Source organism: Schistocerca americana, chromosome X, assembly GCF_021461395.2.
Source record: "Schistocerca americana isolate TAMUIC-IGC-003095 chromosome X, iqSchAmer2.1, whole genome shotgun sequence".
Lineage (NCBI taxonomy): Eukaryota > Metazoa > Arthropoda > Insecta > Orthoptera > Acrididae > Schistocerca > Schistocerca americana.
The window spans coordinates 993,054,598-993,067,559 of record NC_060130.1 but is presented as its reverse complement, the minus strand read 5'-3'; the positions used below and the strand labels follow the sequence as shown (position 1 = coordinate 993,067,559).

The 12,962-nt window shown below is 40.5% G+C and overlaps 1 protein-coding gene across 1 annotated transcript in view; it reads right to left on the bottom strand.

Annotated features, from left to right (window-relative positions):
- The window catches only part of LOC124554920 (tyrosine-protein phosphatase 69D), a 407,323-nt gene that overhangs the window by 49,006 nt on the left and 345,355 nt on the right, over positions 1-12,962 (bottom strand). The window contains exon 23 of the mRNA XM_047128610.1: positions 3,632-3,769. Within this exon, the coding sequence (XP_046984566.1) occupies positions 3,632-3,769 (138 nt within the window). The remainder of the gene's footprint in view (positions 1-3,631; positions 3,770-12,962) is intronic.

The following is a 12,962-nucleotide window of genomic DNA, read 5'->3' as shown; positions in this document are numbered from 1 at the left end:
CATTGCAAGTGTTTAATGGAAGACAATATCCATAAATCATGATGACATCTGTGTACCTCACTAGAAAACCCAGGGACACTGGTACACTTCCTTCTGAGGGGTCACCTGACACTATGAGCATAACACAGCCAACAGATGACGAATGATTTTAATTAGCACAGTTTTAGAAAGCATTGCCTGTGTGAAACTTGGCTTGTCCATTTCTCACATGACATGTTGCAAACTACAGGTGAAGGGCAACCGGCAGATTCCATAATTCTAGATCTACAGAAAGCATTTGACATGGTACCTAGCTACAGACTCTTAAGAAAAACTCAAGCATAAGGAAAAAGTTCCAGATATGTGAGTGGCTCAAAGACTTCAGAAGTTATAGAATCCAGTACACTGTCATTCACAGTGAATGTTCATCAGAGACCAGGGTATCGTCAGGAGTGTCCCATGGAAGTGTGATATTATTTTCCATATACGTAAATGATCTGGCAGACAGGATGGGCAGCAATCTGAAGCTGTTTGCTGATGATGCTGTGGTGTATGGAATGGTGTCATCGTTGAGTGACTGTAGAAGGATGCAAGATGACTTCGACAAAATTTGTAGTTGGTGTTATGAATGACACCTAGCTCAAAAAAAAAAAAAAAAAAAGGAGAGAGAGTGGGAAAACAAACCCATAATGCTCAAATACAAATTATTTGCGTACTGCTTGACACAGTCGAGCGTATTAAATATCTTGGCGTAACGTTGCGAAGTGATATGAAGTGGATCGAGCACAAAATTGTGATAGGGAAGGCGAATTGTCGACTTTGCTTTATTGGGAGGATTTTTAGCAAGGTGTGGTTCAACTGTAAGGGACGCTGGATACAAGACATTTGTCTGACCCATTCTTTCGTACTGCTTCAGTCTTTGTGAGCCACACCAGGTCGGACTGGAGTAAGACATTGAAGAAATTCAGAGGCGGGCTGCTAGATTGTTACCGGTAGGTTTAAATGACATGCAATTATTATGGAGATGTTTCGGGAACTCAAATGGGAATACCTGGAGGGAAAGTGATGCTCTTTTTGAGGAACACTACTGAGAAAATTCAGAAAACCTGCATCTGAAGCTGACTGCAGGAAAATTCTACTGCTGCCAATGTACAATTCACATTAAGACAGTGTACTGGATTCTATAACTTCTGAAGTCTTTGAGCCACTCACATATCTGGAACTTTTTCCTTATGCTTGAGTCTTTCTTAACAGTCTGTAGCTAGGTACCACGTCAAATGCTTTCTATAGATCTAGAATTATGGAATCTGCCGGTTGCCCTTCACCTGTAGTTTGCAACATGTAATGTGAGACAGGAGAAATTAGAGCTTGTACAGAGGCATGTAGACAGTCATTTTTTCCTCATTCTCTTTGTGAATGGAAGAGGAAAGGAAATGATTAGTGGTGGTACAGGCCATCCTCCGTCATGCACCGTACAGTGCCTTGCGGCGTACTGATGTAGATGTAGATCTTTCTTGTAGTTTAAAATTAACGGCGCTGACACTGAATTTTATAAATTTCCTTTTTCATAGCAGTAGATTGTTCTTACCACATGCTGGAAGTATTGGCTGATGAGAGGAAGAACATTTATAATTGATGTTTATTCATGATTCTCATTATTTTTAGAGAAATGCTCCTCACACACTGAATAACAGCTCTAGAATCAACAACATCTCTGGCCACACTTCTTTCTTCTATTTTGGGTGACTGTGAAGTGTGGTTCGCTTGGCTTTTTTTAATCTGTTGCAACAACTTATAATTATGGAAGGCAGCATCCTGGTGTGTCAGCCTGTCTTTGATTCTGAGCTGTCACTGTTAAGATATTGGGGACCCTCTGCCACCCTGGTGACTAATTTATTTATGAATGATTTTGAAGATAAAGCACAATCATCTGCATACACTGCCCACAGCTTGTTTGTAAGAACATTGGCCGAGAAAAGACAGAGTTCTTCCCTTGAGTTCCTGTCCATCATACACGAAGCTCCAAGCCAGTATACACACTGCTACGTTTTGGAAACAACTCTTCATCTGAGTCCAAGCCAGTTCTCCACTACATCCTTTCTCCTAGATGTACTAGCCAAGAAATGTATGCAAGAGAGCATCTATCAAATTTGGAAAGTAGGATACAGAGGTACTGGCAGAAAGGAAGTTGTGAGGATGTGTTGTGAATCATGGTTGATTAGCTCTCTCAATGACAGATTGCCTGTGATACACAAGGTTCTAGAATCGAGTCCTGATATAGTATACAGTTTAAATCACTCCATACTAATTTATATTTGTAGACATCCAGCTACCACCATCCATTGCATACAATAACTTTCCTTTAGTTCACAGAGCTCGTGTAATGTCTGACATTGATAGTTGTATTCCATTACAGTTCTCCACTACATCCTTTCTCCTAGATGTACTAGCCAAGAAATGTATGCAAGAGAGCATCTATCAAATTTGGAAAGTAGGATACAGAGGTACTGGCAGAAAGGAAGTTGTGAGGATGTGTTGTGAATCATGGTTGATTAGCTCTCTCAATGACAGATTGCCTGTGATACACAAGGTTCTAGAATCGAGTCCTGATATAGTATACAGTTTAAATCACTCCATACTAATTTATACTTGTAGACATCCAGCTACCACCATCCATTGCATACAATAACTTTCCTTTAGTTCACAGAGCTCGTGTAATGTCTGACATTGATAGTTGTATTCCATTACAAAAGATTGTGGCCACATCAATCACAAAAGCAATGCAAACCACACCTTGAGATCACTCATGAGGGAAGGAAGAGGCAGAGATAGTGTTAGATACAGAGCCTTTATTCCATATGTTTTTCCTTAAAAATAGTGACAATCATTTTAAAAATCTAGTGAATGTGATCTTCTTCTAACCAGACAAGGCAGACCTCTTGTAATAAGCATTAACAACAATCTACCGCTACGAAAGGTGGGAATTTAAAAAAAAAAAAATGGTAGATGTTATGTAGCATGAACAAATCTGTGGTGGCTGAGCAATGTATCTGTAATGGTCCTCTATTAATAATAACAATGTTCATATAATGGTCACAATCCCATCTTTCTGTGAGCTTGCATTAAAGAAATAGTGGGTATGCAGATGACAGACAACATAATCAACCAATATAAGGGTTTAAACTCAGCCAATAGAGTAATTCAACTGATATCTACTATATGGTTTCATAGCATTTTTGTCTAGAATCTGAACCACCTAACAGTTGGAATGACCAGCCAAGCATCACAATCATTATGAGTTTCTGTCTTTAGTGAGTGTTTATATGTTTTATACACTGTTAGGTGCATGTTATCTGTAATTCCTTTTTTAAATCACAGTGGTGTGTTTATTCCTAAACAGGCACAGTACCACATTCAGAAAATATCTATGACCCTCCTAGACAATGGTCATACAATTTGTAGCCAAGATATTGGAAAATAAAGCAAGAATGTTCTGGGCACATTCATGAAAGTTGCTACCATATTAAAAATAGAGTTTTTAAAACTTACTTCATTATTTTAACAGTCTAAGATGTTTTAGCAAACATTCACATATTATTTCCTATTTGATATAGAGCTAAATAATTTACAAGAACTGAAAATTTTAACATACCTTAATGTTGCTAACACTTAGTTCCCGGCGTGTGTAATATGGGCAGCTTTCATTATCTAAATATTTCACACGAACATGATCATAAACAGCTTCATCATCTGGCCAGTATCTCAAGCATTTCTTTGGTCCATCTCCAAGCTAGAATGGACAATATGTATCAGTATTTCAGTCAAAAGATCTATGGTAACGAGAGGTGAGAGTGGAGACAGGAGAAGGATGCCTACTGGAGGTCATCATAGGCTCTTTGATCACAAATTCTCTCCGTTGGGGGTAGGGAAAGCAGCAGAATTCATAAATACCCTTTGAAGTTACGCTAAAATCAGAAAGTCGTCATACAAGGTTCCGACCCACTAATTTTACACCTTACATATTGCCATAAACAGTATTTACATCACTGGGTACGTTTTCTTGATTAACAAATATGATACAAATTTGGAACTGATGAGTGTAAATAAATTCCTGGATCTGTTACTGTCATTTGAAGAGAAAAATGCAAATTCCAGAAGAGAACTATCTGAAATATGAAACAAGTAAATTCTATAAATTCTCTCATTTGATTCAAGTTTAATTATAAATAAGTTAATCTTTTCATGACACACATGCATTTCTGAACCAGTAACCTATTTTACAAATACACGTAATAATGTCACATAGAAGAAGGTGTAAGTAGATGAATGATGAACACTAACTTCACTTAACGAAGGTTTTATTTAGCACTAGCACATACAAGGGCGCGGAGCGAACTGCCTCCGGCCAGAACACATACGATATATATACAGATACAGAACATTGCAGTATGATGATTGTTGCCATTTGTGGATACTTCTAGAATGCACTTGAACTAAATAAAGAAATTAAAATTTTACAGTTCAGGTGAGTTTTGAATTCATGACCCCCCATGCAACAGTCTAGTATCATAACTACTACAGTATGCTTCTTCTGCGACAATATAGTAATCAAGTTTACCCTCAAACAGAAATATAGCCAAGAGAGAGAGAGGGGGTGGGGGGGGGGGGGGGGGGCAGGCAATATTACATACCTTAATTATTCATGATTTTATATACCCAAGTCACACAGATACCTTTGGAATAATGCATTTTTTATCAACTAACAGCTGTAGTTCATAGTTGGCATGTAGAAACCTTTTTGAGGCTACAGTACAGTAATTTTGCATACAATTAGTCACCGCACCTTTGACAATAATGATGATGGCTATCAGGCACTGAACAACTTGATTGTAAGAAACCTTACTGAATATGAATGAATGTCGTTTGTAAATTGTACAAGTCAGTCTGGTGAAATTTTACCACAATTTGACCTGTCTCCTGGACCTGAATCAAATGATTTAGATGTGTGTATAATGAGACAAATAAACCACAATTCACAATATCTAGGGCTGGAGGCTTGCCTCAATCCTGCAAATGGCTCACTAACATACACGGATGTCCAGGCAGGTACCTAAAATATTGGCATCTCTGTTATCACAATACATAATTATTTAGTTTCATGCCTACTGAATGAAACACCAATCTGTTAAAAATGATATTGGATGAGTGAGCCTAAACACAACTGTCTTTTAAATAATGAAAATTATTTATGATTTAAATGTACCGAAACAACGTGTAACAACAGGCACGGTTGTGTGTATAACAATGCATGGTTCTGTTTGCAACCTTGGTGTTAAATAAAATTATTTTAGTCTTATCATTGAATACTACTTCATGATACTTGCAGCTTGATGACCACTAACACAGAAAATGAGAAACAGTCAGCCACTCAACATTAAGTCTGCTCCTAAACAACACAGGGAGGAGTCCTGATTTTTCACAAAATTTTAAGGCTTGTGCTGTATTGACACTTGTCAAATGTCATCTGTCAGTGCAAGACACGCAAAGTTGAGTGAGCCTTTGTATTTATTGTTGTAGATAAAAAAGGAAATGTGCAATGATGAACAGACTGAAATTCAGGAAGTTATGCTGCTCTCTTACAATGAATACTGACAGATATTTTGTTTCATGAAACACTGGGATGTTCAGAAATAGTTGCAATTATGAATGGTCATTTTCGAAATTTTTGCAGAGTCCCACAAAGCTTATGCACCCTTTCTTCCCTTGATGAAGAAGTGAACAATTTCTTAAAAATTAGTAAATTATTCTGACAGAGAATTTGCCTGTATCTCAACTGGGAATTTTGGACAGTAAACAACAAAGTTCTGTCTCAATCTCAAGAAGGGCTGACTAACCATTGTTTGGTGTCAATACAGCAAACGGAGCATTCCAATCATGGTCATATTCACTGTTGATGCAAAGTATAAGCAAGTGACTCACACATTTTCTCTAGATCTTTTGACTCAAAAGTGTGTAACAAATATTTTTGGGCTCAACCTAGTGTGCACTAACAATTTCACATTGCATATAACTTTAAGGCATGCCAGAACAGTGAAATTCTGTAGGAGATGCCGAGGCCTACTGCAGTAAAACATTCAATTACAGAAGAACTTCATCACCTACAAAGTTTGGGAAACATCAAAACTGTGACAACAAGTAACTGGGATATACCAATACTAGCAATAAATAAATCAAGTAGATCACTAAAATTGTATGGAGATTTCAAATCAACACGTAATGTTCAGTCAATTACAGATTTATATCTGATGTTAGATTGGAAAATATGATGTAAAAATTAGCTGGCTGAAAAATTTCTTGAAAATTGATTTGGCAGTTGCCACTGGATGAGGAATCACAAAATATAACAGCAATCAACATGCCCATTGGATCATACAAATATGCTTTTTGTTTTGTGTTGCAAGTGTGCCAGCAACTTTTTAGTGTTATCTTGAGTAACTTACAATATCACTCTCGTCATGTGCAAATTATATTGACAATAACAGAGACAGGTCACAGCAAACCAGGCATCTGATGAATCTGCATGCAGTATTTTCTTGCCTATGAGTAGTAGGCCTAAAATGTAATCTTGATAAATGTGGGTTTTTCAAAGAGAAAGTAGAGTACCTCAGACATGCTTAGCACAAAAGCTATCACACCCATAGAACTGCTATTGACACATTGCTGTGCCCAAGTAACTAGCAATTATTTGTTCAGCTTGTACATGGAACAGGATCCAGCATCTGATAAGTAAGAAGTTACAATAAGTTACTTGCTTCCAGCTGTATTTGGAGGTACAGCAAACAATCACAAACTTCCTAGTGACATCACAAACCATCACAGTCTTTTCACAGGTGGCCAACTGCACATGCATAGTATGGCAAGAAAACTGTCCTGCAGACATGCAGGTTCAATTCTTCTTCCTGATGCAGCATCAGTTACAACTATTAAATGGAATAATCATGTCCATTGATGATTGAGTCATCATTCCAGCAGTTTTGAGACCACAGATTCTCACCTCGATCCACTGTAGTGCCTAGAAAATGACAAGAATGTAAACCCCTCTGGTGGCAAAAGCAAAGATGAATTCCCACATATAAATGTTTATTAAGGTCCAAATGGCATCTTGTGATTGACTGCCCCACACATCTTGTGCGTTTAGTTGCAATTCGGCAACACTTCTTCGAGGTCCTAGGTTCCTGCTTCATCGTGTCCTACACATGTTCAGTTGGCAAGAGATCTGTTGATCTTGCTGGCAAGGACAGTTGTTCTACACCGTGAAGAAAATTTGTGTTGCAGCGGCCATATGGTGGATGTGCATTGTGATTCTAATAAAGGACATAACCTTCCCGTCAAAGAAATGGGAGTAGCAAGGGGATAACAGCCCATGCAATGTAGTGGGCACTGGTTATTTTACCCTGCAGAGACAGCAAATGTGACAGTGAGTTGTAATAATGACCACCGCCCCACGAAACTTGGGATGGGACTTTTGTTGTGTAGGCAAATGCACTTTGGAATAAGTAGCTCACCTGGTCTACGTCATACATGCGTATGCCCATCACTCACATGTGAACAGAGCCTACGCTCTTCACTTAAGACAACAAAGTGCCATTCTACTCTCTAGTAAACTCCTTCACAACGCCAGAGTAGCCACGCTTGGTGGTATCATGGTGATAGTGGTAGTGGCAGCCTGGCCAGAGGCACATGTGATCTTAATACTGCAGCAAGGAAATGGCTACCAATGATCCTAGGTGACACAGCAGATGCAACATGTGCCCAGATTTTTTCCTGGACGATGTTCAGTCGGCCACTGCTGCTCGTCAAATGAGTCAATCTTGACATGTCTGTTCTATTTGGACATGCAGCCTGGGATACAGGTGTGGGAATGTTCCAAAGACCACTGTTGAAAGCAGGGACACACCACCTCCTACATTGGACTCAACATATGCAGCAATCCATCAATATGTCCATTCAGCTTCCCGTAGACCCACAATGTGATCCTCTTCAAATGGCGATGACACATTGCTGTGCCCAAGTAACTAGCAATTATTTGTTCAGATTGTATATGGAACAGGATCCAGCATCTGATAAGTAAGAAGTTACAATAAGTTACTTGCTTCCAGCTGTATTTGGAGGTACAGCAAACAATCCAAACTTCCTAGTGACATCACAAACCATCACAGTCTTTTCACAGGTGGCCAAGTGCAGGAGTATGTACTCATTGGTGGGGCGTGGTTGTACCCTAGAATTAATGTTGCAAACACTGTTCATCTCGAAACTCGGCACAGTTACTGACTGCAGGGTCAAACAGAGGGTGCATAGACAGGCTTCCTGAACACCACCTGATCACCGATGTTCATAACAATTTAATCACTGAAGTATGCACATATTACACCCTGGTGCTACTGAACACTGCTATTGAGGGTGTAGCATTTTGTCCCCCTCCCCAGCAGTATAGGAGCCTCGATTCACCGCAGCACCAAGTGTGTTCAACAGCAGCAGCCTCCATGGGCACCTTCAGTGTCTTGACCCACAACCACAAATCCATGGGAGTGAATCCATATAGATTTCACCAGGCACTTCTTCAGTTTTATGTGGCTGGAGGTGGCAGTGGTGGACACAGTGCAAAATTTCCCTTATATTGTTAAAATGTCATCCACCACCACCACCCACCAGAGATACAATGTTGCTTCTATTTAAGGCTTTCTCCCTGACCATCACTTTGGATAATGGACAGAAATTTACATCAAAGTAGTTTGAGGATTTCTGCCATAGGAAAGGTATTCCACACCTGACATCAGCACCCCACAGCAATGGATAAGTGGAAAGAATAATTAGAATGCTCAAACAGCCACTGTTGAAAACTGTGGAGGAAGCATCCACAGAAGCGGCTCCATCTCTCTTTCTCAGCACTTAAGTGACAACATCAATTAACAGAAGGAGCAGCTGCACTCCAAGTTTAAACGCAGCCAAAACCTCTCAGACAAACAGAAGCTAAACGATGTCAAAGTTAGCGTAAGGAGGGCTATGCGTGAAGCATTCATTGAATTCGAAAGTAAAATTCTATGTACCGACTTGACAGAAAATCCTAGGAAGTTCTGGTCTTACGTTAAATCAGTAAGTGGCTCGAAACAGCATATCCAGACACTACGGGATGATGATGGCATTGAAACAGAGGATGACACGCGTAAAGCTGAAATACTAAACACCTTTTTCCAAAGCTGTTTCACAGAGGAAGACCGCACTGCAGTTCCTTCTCTAAATCCACGCACAAACGAAAAAATGGCTGACATCGAAATAAGTGCCCAAGGAATAGAAAAGCAACCGGAATCACTCAATAGAGGAAAGTCCACTGGACCTGACGGGATACCAATTCGATTCTACACAGAGTACGCGAAAGAACTTGCCCCCCTTCTAACAGCCGTGTACTGCAAGTCTCTAGAGGAACGGAGGGTTCCAAATGATTGGAAAAGAGCACAGATAGTCCCAGTCTTCAAGAAGGGTCGTCGAGCAGATGCGCAAAACTATAGACCTATATCTCTTACGTCGATCTCTTGTAGAATTTTAGAACATGTTTTTTGCTCGCGTATCATGTCATTTCTGGAAACCCAGAATCTACTATGTAGGAATCAACATGGATTCCGGAAACAGCGATCGTGTGAGACCCAACTCGCCTTATTTGTTCATGAGACCCAGAAAATATTAGATACAGGCTCCCAGGTAGATGCTACTTTTCTTGACTTCCGGAAGGCGTTCGATACAGTTCCGCACTGTCGCCTGATAAACAAAGTAAGAGCCTACGGAATATCAGACCAGCTGTGTGGCTGGATTGAAGAGTTTTTAGCAAACAGAACACAGCATGTTGTTATCAATGGAGAGACGTCTACAGACGTTAAAGTAACCTCTGGCGTGCCACAGGGGAGTGTTATGGGACCATTGCTTTTCACAATATATATAAATGACTTAGTAGATAGTGTCGGAAGTTCCATGCGGCTTTTCGCGGATGATGCTGTAGTATACAGAGAAGTTGCAGCATTAGAAAATTGTAGCGAAATACAGGAAGATCTGCAGCGGATAGGCACTTGGTGCAGGGAGTGGCAACTGACCCTTAACATAGACAAATGTAATGTATTGCGAATACATAGAAAGAAGGATCCTTTATTGTATGATTATATGATAGCGGAACAAACACTGGTAGCAGTTACTTCTGTAAAATATCTGGGAGTATGCGTACGGAACGATTTGAAGTGGAATGATCATATAAAACTAATTGTTGGTAAGGCGGGTACCAGGTTGAGATTCATTGGGAGAGTGCTTAGAAAATGTAGTCCATCAACAAAGGAGGTGGCTTACAAAACACTCGTTCGACCTATACTTGAGTATTGCTCATCAGTGTGAGATCCGTACCAGGTCGGGTTGACGGAGGAGATAGAGAAGATCCAAAGAAGAGCGGCGCGTTTCGTCACTGGGTTATTTGGTAACCGTGATAGCGTTACGGAGATGTTTAATAAACTCAAGTGGCAGACTCTGCAAGAGAGGCGCTCTGCATCGCGGTGTAGCTTGCTCGCCAGGTTTCGAGAGGGTGCGTTTCTGGATGAGGTATCGAATATATTGCTTCCCCCTACTTATACTTCCCGAGGAGATCACGAATGTAAAATTAGAGAGATTAGAGCGCGCACGGAGGCTTTCAGACAGTCGTTCTTCCCGCGAACCATACGCGACTGGAACAGGAAAGGGAGGTAATGACAGTGGCACGTAAAGTGCCCTCCGCCACACACCGTTGGGTGGCTTGCGGAGTATCAATGTAGATGTAGATGTAAATCTACACGGCCACCAGCAGACGGTTCTACCCTACTTCGTGAGACGAGGCACCGTAATCTTCAGACTACCACATATCCAGTTTGGCGCCCTTGTGTGGGTGTGCAGTTCCAACCAGAACACACTTTGGATGCCTGCCATGGTAATACCTTTACAGGGGCTCCCATGCATGAGACTGACAGCATGGATGGCCTGCAGAGAAAACATCAAAACCAGTTGCAGTCATAGTCACACATGCCACCACAGTCCTCACTCCCACTTAAGGAGAACCTAGAGACCATGCCACAACAGCTAGACATGGTATTCCATCCACAACACCAGCCTCTACCTGGTCCTGTTGCGAAGGTCACATCGGAGCCTCCCAGCCAGACTGTCCAGCAGCCATGCTCGGTCCAGAATGAGACACACAAGATGACGAAGTGAGTGCACGGGTACCTCACCTTCAAACACCACATATGGGAGCATGTTCCATCCAGAGGACATCCAGATGGATGGCCCCACTTCACCTCCAAGCAGTACAGGCGGTGACATTCTCTGCCCCGTGGACATTGGGATGAACAGCCCCACACGCATCACCACCACCTCCAGCATGACAGGCATCGCCAGCTCAGTCTTAGTTGACTTGCAGTAAAACATACACCCTTCTCAGTGCCCACGACAGCAAAGGGGAAAGGGAATTAGAATTTGGTAGTGCTGTCAATACACATCGGGCAGTTAATTAACGCAGCTGAAGGTGGTCTCTTGTCAGCAGCTGATGCATCTCCACATAAAAACGAGGTGATGCTATGATAGGCTATGCTCTAGAACGTAAGAGTGGCCAACTGCTACCACAGCAGTTCTAGTTCTATGCCATTTACCATTGTGATCCGCCAGACGGACTCAACAATGACACATGCAGCTATAATACTCGGTCTGATCCCACAGTCTTTATTTGGTTTTTTAGAGCACATGTTGTCGATAACTCTTGACAATAACCTGGTTTCCAAAGTGTGTAGAGTAGTGTTATACTGACGGATAAACTTTGTGTTCCATCCTGTAATTTAATGTATCTTGTGTTTGTGCAATGAAGTGAGGCTGTGAACTGAAATAAAATCGTCTATACTCTGCAAACAATCTTGTGCTTTGTTGGGAAGGATACTTTGTGTACTACTGTCACTTCTGTTCCAGTCACGAATAGTGTGTGGCATGAACAACTGTTAATAAACCTATGTGTACAGATTAAATGTCTCTAATTTTACCTTTATGATCATTTTGTAAGATATAGGCAAGAGAAGGAAATATATGGGTTGAATTTTTTAGGAATGTACACTCCCTCAATTTTTACAGTACACCACATCATGATGCACAACATCTCTCTTGTAGTCTGCCACTGGAATCGGATGAGCCTCTCTACGGACACACATGAAATATGATGTCTTCATAAATTTTACTGAACATACATACTTCTCTGTTAATTTTTGCAGTTTTATATGGGAAAGCACTGTTCCTATACGTGCATCATGATAGCTACACTCAAACTCTATGAGAACATCCTCAGAAAGACCAGGTCTGTTTATTGCCAACAAGTCTAATAAATGTCCTACAAAATTCTTTTAGGTAACTTTCAGAGAAAACAGTTTTGCAGGAATTTCATCTCATAACTCATGAATTTGTATTTTTAATACTATATTGTAGGGTGGTTTAAAGCTTCTCCAAATATTATGACATAACTTGGAAATTGTACATACTAATGAACTGTTTCCTCTGAAGTTCTGTTACTTTAAGAGAAGTCTAGATGAGAACAGAATGAGCCAAGTAAAACTTTTAAATTAAGGTTTTTGCGTACTCCTGCAAGCACACAAATAGGTCATCTCCCATTCTATGGATGTGGGAGCAGCAAGCGTAAGCAATGTGAGTACACTTCACAAGGACAGAACCAAATACCTGACAGCATTAAGCAGGACTCAACTCAGAAGTTTTCAAGTACAAAACAAATGATTTAAAGTATGGACCAAAGTTTACAGATCTTGAAAGCCACATTGATCAAAAAATATCTCCAACAATATCATGAAAAGATTATTATTCACCACTTAGAGGAGGCACTGAGTTGCAGACAGGCACAATGAAAAGACTATTAAACATTAGTGTTT